General features: G+C 39.3%; 1 protein-coding gene across 1 annotated transcript; it reads left to right on the top strand.

The window, feature by feature from the left end:
• The first annotated feature begins 136 nt into the window (after positions 1–136).
• On the top strand, positions 137–18,436 carry LOC119727616 (sodium- and chloride-dependent glycine transporter 1-like). Its single transcript, XM_038199575.1, has 14 exons — positions 137–589; positions 5,920–6,170; positions 6,679–6,810; positions 9,579–9,816; positions 10,443–10,575; positions 11,671–11,805; positions 12,663–12,766; positions 13,314–13,438; positions 13,841–13,953; positions 14,648–14,788; positions 15,296–15,395; positions 15,557–15,657; positions 16,916–17,086; positions 17,774–18,436. The coding sequence occupies exons 2-14, from the start codon at positions 5,936–5,938 to the stop codon at positions 17,927–17,929; spliced, it is 1,884 nt and encodes a 627-aa protein (XP_038055503.1). The 5' UTR covers positions 137–589; positions 5,920–5,935; the 3' UTR covers positions 17,930–18,436.
• The last annotated feature ends 399 nt before the right edge of the window (positions 18,437–18,835 follow it).

Below are 18,835 nucleotides of genomic sequence, written 5' to 3'. Positions count from 1 at the left end.
AGGTGGCTGGCACTGTGCCAACTGAAAACCGCCATGACTATATTTATGCATTGAAAGTAATGAATGGAGCATTCGGCGCATGCGTAGTACTTGCACGTGGTATACAACGTGGCGGCTAACGTTGTGCTTGTAGTTGTAGTATTTGCATTCATTCTTTGCGTGCGCGTGCACGTACCACGTACACACGTACATATGTACATGGCCGGCTAGAGCTAGTGAGTAGTTTGATGTTTACATTTTATCGGATGCATATGCGCATGATATACGGCCGGCACCTAGCCAGCTCCATGGCTGCAGATAGTATCGAAGTTACTGTTTACAAACACCAATGTACTAATCACATCAGACTCACTTTCCCATCGCTGACACGAGGGTGAATCTGTCGCTAGCGCTACTAGTAATAGGCAGGAGTGCCGAGCAAGTTTGTCGTCGGCCATTGCATCTTTTCGTCCTTGGTCAGTCATCGAACTCAGACCAGCGTAAAAACTCGTCGAGATATCAGTGAAAGGACAACACCGTCTGGCCAGTGTCCTTGCGCCGTGCCACAACGGAGGACCAAGACAAAACTGTTTACTCCAAATAAATTGTGGTGAGTGTACTATTATCAGCTATGTCCAATTCGGATGTTTACGCTGTTTTTTATGTCCTGGTTCTACCCAGATATAGATATGGACCTATGCCCATCTTTATTTGCAATGCATCCACAGAGAATAAATTACAATGTAAATTTTACAATAGACCTTGCTCTATGATTTTACCCTTTTTTGTTTTAGGAAAGCTGTTGTCAAACAGTGTACAAACTCTATGGAGAGTCAAGAACAGTTTTTCAACGTATTTTAACAAAATTTGAAATGTTTCTTTTTCTAAGATTCATGTATTCTCGACATTTTTGCGATGACTGAACTTCATTGAGATGATATAGTAGGCCCCTTAATAATGAATTGTGATGAAAAAAGAGGCGTCATGGTGTAACATTCTTTCCCTTTCTTTAGGATGAAATTTCTCCATACATACAGTACATGCTTTCAAAGTTTCAGGTTTAAAGCACTTTCGCACCAGGTATTTGACCTCCAGTTTTTTATACTCTTTTGTTCAGACAGGGTGTCGTTACCTTCAAGTCCAATATAAAAACTCTGCTTTGTCAGTCGACCTAGTTCTAGCCATCCGTAAAAGATTGCCCGGTTCCAAGTTGAATCCAGTTTTCTGCAACCAACCTTGAAAAGGTTTTTTAGCTTTCCACATAGACTTTTTTTCACTGCCTTATTGTTTGTTGCTCATATCTTTTAAGGATTTAAAGTTGTCACCAAAGAGTTGTTTGTTATAAAACCGGCACGATTTTTCCCCGGCGGAACCACTGAAAAGGAGCGAAGTGCATTGGAAAAACATACCAAATAAACCGGAAAAATCACATTGAGAAAAATGCCATATTGACAAAAAATATTGTGCCAATATACATGTAGCCTACATGAATTCTTTAATAATTGATAAAGGCCGTCACAAATTAATAGTGGTAGTTATTCTTTATGAGGAATACATTTTTGAAGTAGGCCTATTTGTTCTTTAATCCAGGATGAGCACGAAAATACCTTGAAAACATTAAACTGTAAATGTTGCTGATCAATAAACTTCGCAATTTTTCTGCCCACATCAAATGCGTAGGGTGTTAAAAAGAAGGCATTCATAATATTAATAGCCCTATTTTTCCATTAGTTTCATTATATGATCAATGAAATCGTCAATAATTCCCAGGTGTGGATAACGTACAGGCCCTTTGTTGAAGAGATCAGGGTAAAACCAAGGTTATCGAATATCGTGTATTGACAAAACTGAAACGACGTACACTACTTAAAAAAAAAAATTCACCTTGCAATTACCATAAGTTGATTAAATGAATTGATTACGTGTGGCATGTGAAGTTAATTTCCGGAATTATATGCAACAATATTATCTTCCAGCAAGGAAGGCACTGTCGATTAGGTTAAGCTTGATTATTTTACTATAGCTTTCCAGAGTTCAGGTTTTTTTGTCAAGCTTTGCTTTTCTAGACAAATCCAACCCTGCTGTGATGACCAATATCATAACACATATGGCGTTCGTATTAGTCTGAAAATTTTGCAGACTTTGCATTTTTGTGAATATGTCCCAAGAAATCCTTCAGTAGTTTTGTTCTGTCGACGCCATGTGGTTGGGTGTAGAGTCCCGCTGCGAGTGTTAGAAGTATTCGGGTTCCTACGAGTCTTGAACTTTTGACCCTTCGTCTGGAAGGAAACCATCAAGTAATTGTGGGCGGCCTGATGGTTCAAAACAAGGGTCTTGTTTTGTGACCAACTTAAAAAATAGACCACGAAATAATGTGTGATTGTGGAAGCGGAAATTCGTCCCCAAGGTGACTCTTAATTCATGCTCCGTGTTGAATCTCCAGTACTGTCTCTGGTACATTTTGTGTCTGGTAATTTGAGGGGGACATTGTTTTTTGTGTGTTAACGATTAACACCCGTCTTCCAAATATCATTCCGCCGTGTGAAAGAGTGATCTGTGAAAGAGTGATCACTTTTTCTCGGATAAGATGCCGTCGAAAATAACAGACTTGTTACTGAATTTCTTTTCGCAATTAAGTGTGCATTATTTTGAAGCTGATGCAATCATCCGACCGTACATGTAGCTAGTTCGTAACTACTTCATACCCTACCAGCACGTTCCACATGCGCGTGTCTTAATGCCATTCTTTGCTCGTACCCCCCGCCATGCAGGGCGGGGGTGGGGGTACGGGTACGATAGTGAAGTGTCTTTTGAGGTCAATCACGCACATGGGCCGTGTCTTGCTGCAAACTGTGGAGTACGAGTGTGGACATTCGCTTTGACACGTTTTCCATGGACAGTGTATTTACATTGATCAAGATGTCTGGACTCTGGTTTCGAGTAATGAGTGAAGAAAGCCACTGAGTGAAACAAAAAAAACTTTTCAACGCCACTGACTTATCAGGAAAATCGATGTGTTGAAATCGAAAACGGTTCATTCGTAAAGCTCTTGGAATACCTGTATCAGAATATTGGCGTAATGGTAGTCATTTATTTCGTATGTGAATAAAAAAATGCAGTTTCGCTGAAATCCTCGGACACTTTGGAAATGTTTTATACAAAGTTAAATATTATGTTTAGACAAATATTGATTTCCCAGTTTGCTTTTTTCTATTTCGTTATGCAAAAATCGATAAGTGATGTTTAGACGGGGTTTTGGCGTTGATATAATATTCTCGCGGTCTCTGGCCAGACGAAAATGCCGGAGATTTTCTCGTCAATTGCATTGGATCTGTGCCAAGTTTGTGTGCGCAAGTCCTGTACTGATGTGCTACAGTAATATTTAGTCTGACCGTATTTTGACCTCAATACTGTTCCCGCCCATACTTGTCTACACTGCATATTTATACCAAAAACGAGACAGATGTTGCAAACAGTATACCACGTCGTTATTGTGTCTCTTTTCTTTGAATTGTTTGATCAATTATTGATTACATTCAGTAAAGCTTATCTTATCTAAGAGGAAGTAGACGACACTTCAGTTCCTTAGCAACAGTCAATTCTGATTTTTTTTTAATGATAAAATGCAGTTTTGAACATGCCACTGTGTTATCGAATTGAACTTAGAACGTGAATTTCTTGTGACCAAATTTTCATCCAAAGTATTCATCCAACAAGTTAAGATTATTTCAGTATTGCTTAGGAATTATTTTTAAAGACATTATTATGTGCGAGACACTTTTAGAAAACGATTTAAAGTGATGTTGACCTTTGGTACGAACTTCGAAAACCTATTTTTAATTGAGTTTGTTTTAATGAAATAAACCATAAGGAATAACAAACATGTTTGATATTCTTTGCGTATAGCATATGGTAAGATATTATAAGAATACCTTTACGATGAACTATTTTGTGAATGGGTTCAAAAGCTCATTAGACCTGTAAGTATCATTTTTCAAAACTGTATGCCATCTGGTTATCATTGGACATCAGATATAGTACGATTGAATTTTTAAATTTGCAGACTGGCTTTAGAAAGGCAATTTTAATACAGCGTGTTTATGTTTACAATAATTTGCAGTATCATACCTGCCACCCCTGTTGTGTAAAATGGTTGCGTCTTCAAGACAAGCCCCCACCACGCCTCTATTGTATCAACAAACGTGATGACGTCAATACTACAGAACGCACGTGAAAAATTGTACCGATGCGTACGTGTGTACATCGAGAACACTCATTATGCTAAAATTGCATCCTTTTGGCAAACTGCCAGTGAATGAAAAAAAAGGAGAAATGTCAACATTGCAGTGTGACAATCAATACCAACATGCGTCAGGGCCGACAGTCAACATAGCTTGTGCTTCTTTTACTTTAGAATGAAAGGTTAAAGATGGTAAATATTGTGGAGCTGTCTGCAGAGGTGTGGAATGTAGTGGGAGTACATACATACACGTATATGGCTATAGTAGATAGCACCCACTTGGATGAAAGAGTTACCAAATTTCACCAGAAGGTTTTCTTGGTAAAAGGTCTTGCGGTTCATTTTATTGAGGAAATAGTATAAATGTTAAATAAATCGTTAACCAAGGAATAGATAAAGTATTCTCATTTCATTTTCAAATGCATGCCTATGGGATACAAGCCGGTAGTCTTATAAAATTCATCTGAGAATATTAAGCACAATTGAAGAAGAAGCAAAAATGCTTTTGGCTGATTTAGGGTGAAGCATCTTCAGTAACCGCAGAAGACACTTGAGATATTCATGACATTCAAGTGAGCGACTTGACGCTGGCAAGGCAATGTGCCAAATATGCATGAGCTGGCGTTGAAGAAATTGTTGGGAATGCGAAAATAATTATTTGTTGGCACGACAAGACGAGCACGAGTCAGAACATGTACATGTATATTGAAACCCATGTCATGTGCTTCCAACTTACGTCACTTTTGTCACTTTTGACTCAACGTCTGACCTAAAATATTTGTGTGGTCAAGAATGGAACTTTGCCAGGAAGTTTTGGTTGTTTTGAGTCCGGGGAAATGGAAGTACCAATGTATTTATTACTTTCTAAAACAGAAACTACAGTCAAACCAAACCCTCATGAATGAGTTTGCAATAAAGTTGGTGGACGAATCTCAAGGTCTTTAATTATCATTTCTGTGGATTGTGTAATCCCTGGATAAGGCAGGGGTTAGGTCATTTGGCAAATTTCACTCTCGAATGACCTTCAGATCTTGCCTGTGTTTTGGAGGGAAGTAGGGCCAAGTGGAAGGGGAGGCCAGACTGAACAGCTGGTCAAAATGTTGAGGTTGGCATTGTTGAGGGCAGATAAGAGAAAGCTTTAAGTTCAACTGCCTGGAATGCTGTCTTTGCTTGTCAAGTCAATGATGTTGTGGCCTTACCTTTACTCCAAAAAACTATAATCAAATGAAGTTAAAGTCGGCAGTGATCATACAGACGTAATTTAGGTTCCTCTTTTCATTAGCTGGGACCCGCCCACCTATTTATGACACTTCTGGGGAACACATTAAAATAATAATATCAGGACTTAAGTATGTTATAAGAAATGACATATTAGCAATGTTTGCAAGTGAAACAAATTGTGTCTGTATAGAGGGCCATGAACCATCTCTAAAAGTGATGCCATCTTAAATGTCTTGGGGAACTATACGTGTACATCCTGTCGTAAAATCTATATTTACTTTCTTGTAATTTGTCTTTAATGTGTTTGCTTTTCCTTTTGATGATGCACTAATCACATTGCCAATCGACCGTAACATCGCTTGGTAACCATCCAGGCAAGATGTTCCTTTGTGCAACTCACGGCAGTGACTTTGTAACACTTTGGCATCTCTAGGAGGACTGATTTTAAGCAACATCATTTCCCTTTCTTTTCCTTTTAGTGTCGCTGAGGGGACAATGACTGAGACACATGGTGGGGTAGTAGCACCACCAGATGGGGGCAAGTACATGATGCAACTCAACGACAGCGAACTTCAAAACGGCATCAAACCTGCCCAGGGCAAAGGGGATGAGAATGAAGCCCGAGGCAACTGGAGTGGGAAATTGGACTTCCTTTTATCCTGTGTCAGCTTTGCCGTCGGACTGGGGAACGTCTGGAGATTTCCGTTTCTCTGCTTCGAGAACGGCGGGGGTAAGATATTTTTTGTCATTTCTCAGAAGGCTAAATTATTTTGCCCTTAGACTGCAATCTTAAATTTGCCCGCAGCGATGAAAATGCAAAGCATATATAATTGAAGGGATGTGCTCAGCTCAGGTGCGTTTCTTTCCTGCGAAGACTCTTGGGCTTATGCACTTTGTTGAACAACTTTGTGACGCTGCACCATACACACTCGTGAATCAACACGCGCATGTGATCATTCATTAAAATTAGAGGACAGACCCATTTAATTATTAAATTTGTCTGGCATACCAGCTTTGTTCGGTTTGTAATTAAATCGATTAGTGTTACTGGTTTCCTTAATCCACTTAAGCCTACCCTCATTTTTACCTTGGATCTTCGTTGTAATTTGCCTTGCAGGACAAACAGAATTGTGTATGAAATACAGGAATAATAAAGAATACCCGTACTAAAAATCATGTGAAATTGGTTTTTTTTTCCGTGTCATTCCATAAGGGTTCAATTTGGTTGTTTTCATTAGGTGCATTTCTGATCCCCTATATCCTGATGATATTCATGGCTGGCCTGCCCTTGTTCTTCCTGGAGCTGAGTTTTGGCCAGTTTGCCAGCCAGGGATGCCTCAGCATTTGGGCAATTTCACCAATCTTCAAAGGTACATTCAAGCTTTCTTCCAATTTTGTGAATACATGTATACTTATAGTGTCTCACTTGTATTGAAAAACCACGATTAGACTTGTCTGGTTGAGTTGGACACGTATATTTAGGACATTTGTACTCGGTGACTTAGTTAGTCAATAAATTAGGTCACGAGATTGCTATGTGACCTAGTAATGTGATGGTGAGTTTTATGTATAGTGGTACAAAACGAGGAAAATATTTGACGAAGAGGACCATTAGTACATTTGTACATGAAAAGACCTGATATACGGTACATGTACTGTTTTCAAATATTTGAAAGCTGGCAGAAAACTGACCTGTCGTACATTACAATATACACTGTCTTTCTGATATCCTAAAGAAAAGAGTAAAATGTATGTGGCTACACAGGAGACTTCTAAAGGGGATTGAGCATAATTATTCCCTTCAAAATGAAAGAAAAATCCACCGTTGTGAAACTACATTCATTTACATCCCAAAGTGTCCCGGTGAGCATTGAGGTCGTAATAATAAAGTGGTTCCAAATCTTGCCGAAAGCAGCTTCCTCTGTCCTTGTTTTTTTGGTCTGTTCAAAAGGAAGACGGCACCCACTATACCTGAGCAATGCATCAAGAAGTTGTTCTAAGAAATGGCCAGGCCAGTTTGTAGTGTCTAGGAGCAATGAATTGATCCGCTGAAGGTACATAGAGATGGTCACCAAGGCGTGGAAGGGTAGTCAAATTTGCTCAAAGGTGTTCTGCTTTTGTGCTGCAAAAACTTGGTCATTTAAGAGTGTCTGGGGTCTAAGCCGGTATTGTGTCCGGATTACATGAACTGGAAGGAAATCTTTTCTTAACCTTTCTGACAAATTGGGGCTCCAATTAGGCTTGGGAAAGTAAACTTACAACATAAAGTGTCACAGTGCAAATTTTTGATTCAGAATAGGGCTTCTGTGATACTTGCTCATTGGCAGTTTGTTAGAATAGCCTACTCTTTGAAGTTTGATACTCTGAAACAGAATGGAATTGTTTTTTTTTTTCTTGATATGTTTTGGGCATTAGTGTGTTCTGATCAATGGAGGTTCACAGCATTGGTTTGCAATTTCAAGGACAAATTCAGTAAATCATATTACTAGCCAAAGTCCCTGTCTTACTCATAAATCCTATCATACTGACCGAGTAGGTTAAAAATGGCAAAACCGTGGTGAATTACAGAAACCAGAATAACAAAAGTGTCCTTTTGAGTTCAATGATAAGTCTGTGGGTACATGTTTCTCTGTAGATCTTACTAATAAAATTAATAAATAGAGATAAACAATACATTGACGAAACACATTGTACGTCGTTCTTCGTTCAAAACATGTTGCTCTTCAATTTGTGCTGGTAAGGCTAGTAAGATCTGAGGCTACATGCATCAAAGGATATCTAGAAGTTGTGGGGGTGGGGAAGGAGTAAGAATAAATGCATTTTTAATTTCTCAATATATACCAGAAAAAAAGTGGAGTAACTCATATCATGCCATTTGGATAGAGTCACTTTGTTTTTAAAATTGTGAGCTGAATAAAGTGACATTATTCTTCAACTCAACTACAAACATGAAAATATTATTTATGAAATTTGATACAGAAAAGCCTTTCATGGAAGGATGGGGGTGTTTTGTAAGCCTACGACTGCTTAAATGTGTTGGCTCTGAATTGCACAAATAGGATGTGTAGGCCCTACATGAAATGTCAATGCTTTCTCTAAAAACAGATCCGTGTAAGAAGTTTATGCTGAATAAGAGATAGCTTTCGCACGTACAAGGTTTTATGATATTGTTTTGATATAGCCTTTACATGCTTGAGATTATTGTTAAAATGTTATCCCAGACAAGGATTTAAATGTCATTATATTGTCTGAATGTCATGAAAACAGGAGTCAATGATTTTGTTTTTCACACTATTTCTGTTAATTTCCTCCTTGATGCTAACATCCTCAGCTTGCTCTCCTCTGTCGATAGCAGTGCGTCAGTGCATGTTACCATGGTTTTCTTCCTTTTATTTGTCTTCTTCATCCTGTTATTCTCTTGGTCAAGGCTCAACATGGATTTGTAATGATACCCATGAAACAAGGGATTCGTTTTCAAACAGTCTTTCCTGGTTTATTTACCTGTAGATCAGATATTTTCTTGACGGTGTTGTTTTGCATTTTCCTTTTCCTAGTGTCGTTTCTTCTTTTGATCCTTTTTTTTTTACTTAGAAATAAAAAGATACTGCACATATGCTGACTTGATTAACCTGAAATACCCGGTATATACAAAATTATAAAACTTAGACCTAATGCTTTGTACGGTTTCCAGTGTTGGAGTCGAGTCCTCAAAGTTGAGTACCGAGTCCTCTGAGTACTTTAGGAGCCGAGTCCAGGGCTGAGTCCAAGTACACTGTGACGAGTCCGAGTACCAAACTGTCTAGTCCACGCAAAATTTGAGTACGAAGAATTGAGTACAGGCCAAGTCCAATTGTTTGTTCGAGTCCTGATATATAGTCGAGTACGGGCCGAGTACTTGTGTATACTCGAGTTGTACTCGAGTACGAGTACAAGTACTCCAACACTGACAGATTCTGCCAGTATAAATATTCTTATGCCCTCTAGCTCAAACTTGTGTGTTATGGTGTCTTCTGAAATTGTGTTGGTGTATTCGGCTGCATCCTAGGGTGTGAGTTTCATCAACATAAAAACTGGAGTGATAAAATACTAAGGAAAAATAGCTGACGTTCCAATTTTTTCCCGTGTTGTTTATTTGTAGGACTTGGCTTTGGCATGTTGATCGTGTGTGCCCTAGTCACCTTGTACTACAATGTCATCATCGCATACGCACTCTTCTACTTCTTTGCCTCCTTCACCAGCGATGTTCCGTGGAGAACCTGCGGGAATGAGTGGAACACTGACAACTGTACAATCTTTGACAAAGACAACAACATGACAGTGAATGGGACTTATGAAAATAATACGCATGCTGTCCGCCCCAGTCAGGAGTTCTTCAAGTAAGTATCTTGTTAAATTTGAAACCATTTCATGGTTGAATTTGGTTGAATCTGTTTGGGCATCAAGGTGATGATTTAATAATTCAGTTTCACTCTTCAGTAGTAAACAGAAAACTAGCATTATGTTAAGTGTAATTTGAAGCGTTGCTTCGAAAATGAGGTTTTCATACGGACACCATGTGTCTATAGATCTATTTCTTTAATGAAGAAGTGTTTGCCTAAAAAAAATTAGTTTGGAAACTTCTTTTAAAAATAAGGCTTCTTTATCAGAAGGTTGCGTACTTGTATCGCATCTGGGTCACCAATTTGTGGGGTGCCAAATTAAATGATAATTCAAGAATTCATTTTGTGACAAACTTTGCCAAAAAAGAAATAAAATAATTGGTAGTCCTTTTGTCTAGAAACAATGAAATAACTTGGGCAGTTCTTTTGCCAGTGAATAATTAATGAGGCTTTGTGTTACGTTTACAAGGAGCAAATTAAAGTAACGCCCACCTGGGTTAGAAAAAATCTACAAATATTTAAATAGTATGTGCAATGTCATCTTAGCTCATTCTCCACCTAAACTTCTGGAGGAAGTTTAATAGAATCCATGTCATCAGCCCGTCTCTCTTTTTTATCCACAGTAAATATGTCCTAGGTATGTCAGACGGCATGCATATTATGGGACCAGTCAAGTGGGATCTTGCCCTGTGTTTGCTGCTAGCATGGGTCCTTGTCTTTCTTAGTCTGGTCAAGGGCATCAAGACATCTGGAAAAGTAAGCTGGATACATTTGTCATCTTTCCCCAAGGAACAGAAAGTCAGCACTAGCATAAATATTGTACCTGTTGCAAAGGCCTTTTTAGATTCTTTGAGAAACAGCTGCCTTCTCTGTGAACTTTTGCCCCCTCAATGGTGAAAATGAAAAAAGAGTGTCAGCACTGGACGAGTATTATTGCCTGCCTTGCACTTAATGATACATTGTAACAATGATAAAAACCTGGTGCTGGTATTGGCCAAGTAAGCTCATGGTGCATTCTACATAATAAAACCACCAAAGTATTGTGTAATCTACTGAATGATAAATAGAGACAATGAAGACTGAAATGAAGAACATTAGCGTGATTCAATCTGGGCAATTCACAGTGCAGTGCACCACCAAGAGTTTGCCACGGAGAGTTTATTTTCCCAGTACATGGTGGGAGATGGTCGACAATTCGCAGCGTGGGACATCTGAATTTGTTAGTTTTGCCAGTTAGTAGTTTCATATGTGTGTGATTCGAGGATCTGTTTGCCCTTTTCTTTTTAGCAATATGGTGTTTTTTTTGTAAGGCGGCAGAACGCTATGCCCCAATCTATAACATATTCGAGTTGTCTACTGATGATGACACTCATTCAATGGCCAATGTTTTGTCAACCGTAAACTTGAAAAATGTACTCTCCATGGCAAACTGTTGGTTGCGCACTGCATTGTTAATCGCCCGAATTGCAAGATTGTGCCTCAGCTTGGAAGTGGCGTGTGAAAATGAATGATCCCCTTCCCATGAGTGACTGTGTCTGTGGAGCAATCAGCACACAGTGTTGTGGCTGAACGGAGGCTGCTTTATGGTCTGTATGAGATCTGTACGAGTTGAATGAGATTTGACTTGTCTCTCGCTCAGACGCTGGGTTTCTGCGAGTCAATCTCAAAATTAAGTCATCCAATATCAAATTAAATGACTCATGAGCTGTCATGCAAGCATTTCTTTGTCACTCCTGTTACTTGTGGCCTGTTGACTTGTGATTGCTTAATTGTGTTGTGATTGAGATTTCTTAATAGCACCGAGTTTCACATTAATAAAGATTTCTTTCATTGTTGTCGTTCTTTCTCTAGGTGGTGTACGTGACTTCAATCTTTCCCTATTTTGTCCTACTCTGCCTGCTGATCCGTGGAGTAACGCTAGAGGGGGCTATTGATGGCATCATTTATTACATCAAGCCTGACCTAGAGAGACTGAAACATGCAAAAGTATGTTGTAAAATATTGACGATTTCTTGTTGTGGAAAGGCAGGGATATTTAAGTTCCACGGGTTAATTGTGTTTGTGCGTGTCTGCTGCCCTGTCCAAGGCGCAGATGACTTGTTATTTCTTTAAGCTTTCTCTAGACAGATTTGTTTCTGAACCAGCAGGGTCTGTGTTCACATGACACATGCGAAAGGGCTTAATACGATTTCCTTTACAAAATCTTGAAACGATCATCAGCACCCTTACATAAGGATGGGCCACGGGGGATGGGAAATCTTTTGTTAATAATCTATTACTGTAATGCTTGACAAGTTGTATGGGATCTTCGTAAATCCGATCGACCTCAGACTTGATACACACTTAGACCACCACCCACAGATGGTCCTAGAAGAAATGCGTGACCGTGACGTCATCAGGTGTTGGGTTACGTCACATTAAAGATGCATTTTTCCCCATAGGGTTTGTACACGTTTTAAAACATTCTACTTTGGCACTTTCGTAAATACGATTGACGTTCGACTTGGTACACACTTAGACTACCACCTACAGATGGTCCTAGAAGAAATTCGTGATCGTGACATCATCAGGTGTAAGGTTACTTCACATTAAAGATGCATTTTTCCCCATAGGTTTTGTACACGTTTTTCTATATACTTTGGCACTATATATCTGATTGCCTTTTCACTTGGCAGATGACATTCGAAGTAACTTCATCAAGTGTTCATCACGTGCACAGAGTATTTCAAATAACCGAAACAGCTTGTGTTTGTCCACAAACACATTTCTAGTCTATTACTGTAATTCTTGACAAGTTGTATGTGATGAATATGTTTTTACATTTGTTTGTTGTACTTTTTTAGGTGTGGCAGGATGCGGCAGTTCAGATTTTCTACTCTCTTGGCACAGCCTTTGGAAGCCTGCATACTCTGGCAAGCTACAACAAATTCCACAACAATTGCTACAGGTGATGAGACACAACTTGCACTGTGTTTAATTGATAAACTGTATGCTTTATTTGTCATTCTATTTCCTTGGAATCTTCTGCAGATATCCATCGTTATTTCTTGCATCAACTACCCATCAAGTTCTGGTGGATGTAAACTTTATAGTGTATTATTTCATTCTTTGTTGCTTGATACTTTCCATCAAGACACCATCATCCTGACTTTTTATCAATTGCTATATTTGTTGATTTTAACTCAGTAATTGTTGTTCATTGTTTTTTAATCATGCTGTAGGGATGCCAACATAGTGACTTTCATCAAGTGCTAAATTTGTCATCTTTAACAATGTAACTTGTTTGTTCTTCGTTTTTAAATCATTATGTAGGGATGCCATCATAGTGACTTTCATCAAGTGCTAAATTTGTCATCTTTAACAATGTAACTTGTTTGTTCTTCATTTTTTAATCATTATGTAGGGATGCCAACATAGTGACTTTTAGCAAGTGCTAAATTTGTCATCTTTAACAATGTAATTTGTTTGTTCTTTGTTTTTTAATCATTCTGTAGGGATGCCATCATTGTGACTTTCATCAACTGTGGCACCAGTGTCTTTGCTGGTTTTGTCATCTTCTCTGTCATCGGCTTCATGGCCAACGATGCGGGAGTCAGTGTGGAGAAGGTTGTGGCCTCTGGTAAGCGCGTGATGAAATGCACCCAATTGTAGAAAGTTCCAGAAAGGTTTTCTTTTTCTTGGGGGGGGGGGGGGGAGGGCGGGGCTGCAGAGTACTGTATGTTATTCTCTTCAGTTTGGGATCAACCAAGTGGGACTTTTTTTTAACTTGGAAGCTTTTCTGCCATCACTGAATCAAACAGGTGTATGTGTGAAACCCATTGGACATTTGACCTTAACTTGGGAAGACTTATAGTTTAGGGAATGTTTATCCTTTTGCTTTGGTTGATGAAACCAGTTACATTTTGGCCTGGATAAATCAGTGTAACTATCAGTAAAATCATTATTGAAAGTAAATATTCTCACATCTGGGACAATTCATGTATCAGAGCCTTGATATACATTTGCTGTTCTTGTTCCACAGGGCCAGGTCTTGCATTTATTGCCTATCCTGAAGCCATAGCACGCATGCCGCTATCCACCCTCTGGGCATTGCTCTTCTTTATCATGATCTTGATGCTGGGAATAGGAAGCGAGGTAAGCAGTCGTTAAGTTGTAGTCAAGTTCAGCATCAGTCAAATCACAAGTTAAAGTACAAGTCCAGTGACGTACAAGTCGATTCAAAACTCAAATCACAAGTTCATTACAATCAAGTCGAATCAAAAGTCAATCACAAGACAATCACAACTCAAACACAAGTCCAGTCACAATCACAACTCTAATCACAAATCCAGTTACAAGTCAGTCACAACTCAATCACAAGTCAATCACAAGTCAATCACATGACAATCACATGACAATCACAAGTCAATCACAAGTCAATCACAGGTCAATCACAAGTCAATCACAAGTCAATCACAAGTCAATCACATGTCAATCACAAGTCAATCACATGTCAATCACAAGTCAATCACATGTCAATCACATGTCAATCGCAAGTCAATCACATGTCAATCACCAGGTCACAAGTAATGGGTTGAATGACAAAGCAATGCCTTTGTCACACTTCATGATAGCCTGCGACTTGACTTGATGAGACTGTTCAACTTGTGACCAACTTGTGAGTACGTAACAACATCTCTGTGGAAAAAAGGTCAAAAAATATATAGATCAAAAAAACAAAGTGTGATTAAAACAATTGAAAAATTTTGGTCAGCTTTAATGTTCTTAATAATTATCAGTGTTTAAAATTACTTAGTATTTTTTCTTTTGTTTTGTAAAAAAAATTCAGTTCTGCATGTTTGAGACTGTCATTACTGGAATGGTGGACGAACTGGAGAAATTCAACACAGTCTTCCGTAAGAAGAAATGGCTGGTCACTTTGGCAATGGCTGTAGTGATGTATCTACTTGGACTGACTATGGTTACCAGTGTAAGTAACAAGCTTGGATGTTAACAATGTCACTTCTTTAGGCTGCAGCCTGGCCAAAACTACTGTACTTTTCATTTTTTCCTTTAAAAAGAATGTGTTGCAGGCCTGCCCTCTCTAGTTCAAATAGGTCCTGCGCAGGCGAAATCACAAGACCATTAGTCAGTCGCAAGTCAAATCAAGAGTTAATCACTGGTAAAAACATATAGCAATTGGGAATGCACATAGCAAAGGCGACGTCATTGTCCCAGTGTCATTTAAATAGCTTGTCAGTGGACTTAAGAATGAATAACTTGTGAATTTCGGAAGACCTGATGAAATTTGATGACTTCACCACGATAAGAAGACAAGCACAATTAAGGCGTAGTTTGTATTGCCGTGGTAATTTTTCTTGCAAGACTCAACCATGTCAACTCATAATAGATGCGAAAACCAATGCTGTGACGGACGTACATTTTTTGGCGAAAGGGAGAAAACTGAAAGGTATCTTTTGTCTGTTTTGTGACACAGGGAGGAATTTATCTGCTGACCATCATGAACGCATTCTCTGCTGGTCTATCGGTCTTGATCATTGCAATGCTGGAATGCTTTGTGATCGCTTACGTGTATGGTAAGTATTTAGAAAAAAAGTAATACTTGTAGGTAGTATGAGTGCAAGTCATGAAAGCAATAACATGTATGACATTGTATTATAATATTTTTCTAACTTCAGCCAACCATTCAGTACAGTTCCATTTGTTCTAAACACAAAGCTGTTTTCTCTTCTTTCAGGTGCGGACCGCTTTCTGGACGATCTGAATGTCATGTTAGGCTTCCGTCCTGGTTTTTATTGGAAAGCCTGCTGGAAGCTTGTGTCTCCAGCTTTCTTGACGGTGAGTCTGGAAAACAAAAGCTAAAAACGGTTGCACTCAAGTCCGTCACAAGTAAATCACAGGTCAATTTACCAGTCTTGTCGGGAGGGGATGAACAGTAATGAAGGAATTCCCTTGTCACAATTCATTTGAATAGCTTGAGACTTGACTAAGAACTACATGACTTGTGTTGGACTTGTAATGAACACTTACTACAACACTGCCAACTAAGCTATCCAACCCTTTGTTGGTAGAATCCCAAGCTGTCTATGTTTTTGCGAGGATTGTGTACATCATAGATAAAAGCAGCATTTCGTCACCGTTTTCATTTCAAGAGGCGAATTTAGTATTTCACTGTCTGAACAAACATTCGAGATAATCGCGTTTAAAGTTGGTCCTTTTTTCATTTGACAATTTGAAACTTAAAGATGCATAAAATATGCAAGATTTAGGTATCAGAGGAAAGAAGAGCTTCTAATCTTCCTAAATGTAGCAAACTTTAAGAAAAATAGGTGATTAATTTTGCAGAATTAATCAATTAAGAGAAGTGGCTGTTCGTGAAAACGAAAAAGAAGACCATTTAGCAAATTCGCCCCTTCGTGAAAACGCTTAAGTGCCTACACGCAGATTTCGCCCTACTGCGGGCTGAGTCAATGCATTTTTTGTACAGTACGCGCAGATTCTGCCCCACTGCGCATGCGCCTTGAAATTCGCCCCTTCGTGAAAACGTTTTATTGCACGCGCATGGAATTCGCCCTTTCGTGATATACGCGCTATTGTATTACAATGTATTTATTTACTGAAAATTTATCAATACCATAGAGTGCGGAAATTCGCCTCTTCGTGAAAACGCAAAACGGCACTTTTGGCAAATTCGCCCATTCGTTAATTAGGTTAATTAAGATTTGTATTAATTTTTTGAAAGTATAGCCTCACCAGGTTGTAGATATTGATATCTTTATTCATTTTCACCAAAAAAACAACAAATTTCGAAAAACAGACGATTTTCATGAAATTCGCCCTTTTGTGAAAACGGTGACGATTTCAATATTCAAGAGGTTGGAATCCATTGTTGGTAAAAATATTCCCTGGTCAACCGAAAAACTGAATAAAAGTCAACCTAGTCAGTTTCGACTTTTGGTTAATTTGATCAAATGAGACCAAATAAGTGGGTTTCCTTGTGGGGAAAAAACTCAAAATCTATGCATGTTTTAATTATCTAGATGCCCTGGCCAATTCTAATAATACCTTTCCGATTTTTATATTGCTCTGTTCGCAGTTCATCATCATTTTCACCTTTGTGGGATACTCGCGCATGACGTACAACAAGGTCTATTTGTACCCTGTTTGGGCCGAGTGCCTTGGTTGGCTGATGACCCTAGCTTCAATACTACCCATTGTGGTTTACCCGATTTACTACCTTCTGAAACAGGAAGGAACCTTTATGGAGGTAAGCCTACTCAATGTACCATACATTTCTACATTATCAAGACTAGGCATGACTAGTCAAGCAGTCAAAGACAATACTAGGCTCGCTAATAGGGTGTATCAAAATGTTCTTGATGGTGCTTTTAGTACCTATAGTGCTGTATTGGTTTTGAACCAGCAGTTGATGCTTGCAAGCTCAATGGGCGATTCCCAATGTAGGTATCACCAACAGGTTGCCACGGAGAGTCCATTTTTCAAGGAGATCCCATTTTTCAAAAACATGAATGACTTGCCACGATTTGAACAATGTCAGTAGACAACTTGAGGAAATGTTTGATAGATCAGGGGATAGCATTCTGCCGTGTAAAAAACACCATTTTGATTAAAAAAAATTTAAAAAAACATACTTGAATCATACAAAACTACCGACTGGACAAACTAACAATTTTAAGTGTCCTGCGCTGTGATTGTGTCGAACGCCTCCCAAAATGCACTGCGAAAAATGGACTCTCAATGGTACACCTCTTAGTGGCGCACTGTATTGAGAATCGCCCAGTACAGTATTGTTGAGTTGTAAAGCATCTGCACTACAAGATAGCGGGTTCGAATCCCACCCGAGGTGACCATGTAAGTTTTTGGAACTGAGCACCCATTGTACAATTCAAGCCATTAGAGTTGATTGTTAATTGATTTTTTTTTATCCCCTCAGCGCCTGAGAAAGTCGCTGCGCCCAACCAAAGAATGGGGACCAGCGCTGGACTCTCACCGCAAGGAGGCGGGTTTCCCTGTGCTGCCTGAGGACAACCATGCTGCCAACCCAGACGAAGTCAGGAAACTATACAAGGAAGCCGAATCAAACGTCTAAGGGACCGTGGACTAATTCCGATTTGTTGGCGCCCCCGGGCACACACATGCGCCCCCATGCACTTTTGAGCAACCCCGTGCCTCAAGGGAACGCAAGGGCCCGTGCACTTGCGAGCAACCCCGTACCGCTCACAATTGTACGGGCCCTTGCATTCCTTTGAGTGCAAGTGCGGGTGATTGCGTGCCATTGCCATAGCCAGAAATGCTTCTTATGGACACAGCCATAGGTGAAACTCAACAATAGTAACTAACAACTCTTAGATCTCCAAATCTTGGTGTATTTAATGGTTCTCCTTAGCAGAAAAACGCATATGTTTGCTCAGTGAAGATCAGCTGTGAACCAGCCGAAAGACATCCCATGACATTTTGGCTGTTACTTTGGTTTGGGTAAGCAAAGATCAACCAACCAAGAACTACAAATGCTCCCAAAGTTGCCTGTTTGTTTATGAGACTTTCAGAATTAGGTGACACCTGGGGCCAATTTCACGGCGCTGCTAAGCACAAACATTTGCTTAGCACAAGAAAAGCCTGGCTTATAGAAGCAGGTTACCAGCCAAAACTCCACGTGATGTATATTGCACATGATTAGTATTCAGCTGTTGTTTGGTTAGCATGAAAATCACATGGAGTTTTGGCTGATACTGGCTTTTATAAGCCAGACTTGTTTTGTGCTAAGCAAATTGTTGTGCTTAGCAGCGTGGGGCAAGTTTCTCTGCTTAGGATTTCCATGAAACTATCTGTGAAATTTGCTTTGCAAATTTACATGACGGACAAAAGTCAGCCCCCCTAAAAACAAAAAAAACTAATTAACAGGGTAGCCCATGACTTAATAGTTGTCCGTTAGTGGTTTGCAGTGCAGAATTCTTTATGAACTGTATAGGCCTAGCCTTTTGTTTAATGTAAAATT

The sequence above is a fragment of the Patiria miniata genome, unplaced genomic scaffold (genome assembly GCF_015706575.1).
Source record: "Patiria miniata isolate m_02_andy unplaced genomic scaffold, ASM1570657v1 HiC_scaffold_20, whole genome shotgun sequence".
NCBI lineage: Eukaryota > Metazoa > Echinodermata > Asteroidea > Valvatida > Asterinidae > Patiria > Patiria miniata.
This window is presented reverse-complemented; position numbering and strand designations above follow the sequence as displayed.

Bases quoted from the DNA above. Each gene is read 5' to 3' on its own strand.
- LOC119727616 (XM_038199575.1), top strand. From the start codon at position 5,936: ATGACTGAGACACATGGTGGGGTAGTAGCACCACCAGATGGGGGCAAG. The intron at 12,767-13,313 runs GTGATGAGACAC...ATCATTCTGTAG, and splicing joins TTCCACAACAATTGCTACAG to GGATGCCATCATTGTGACTT. The intron at 15,658-16,915 runs GTGAGTCTGGAA...CTCTGTTCGCAG, and splicing joins TGTCTCCAGCTTTCTTGACG to TTCATCATCATTTTCACCTT.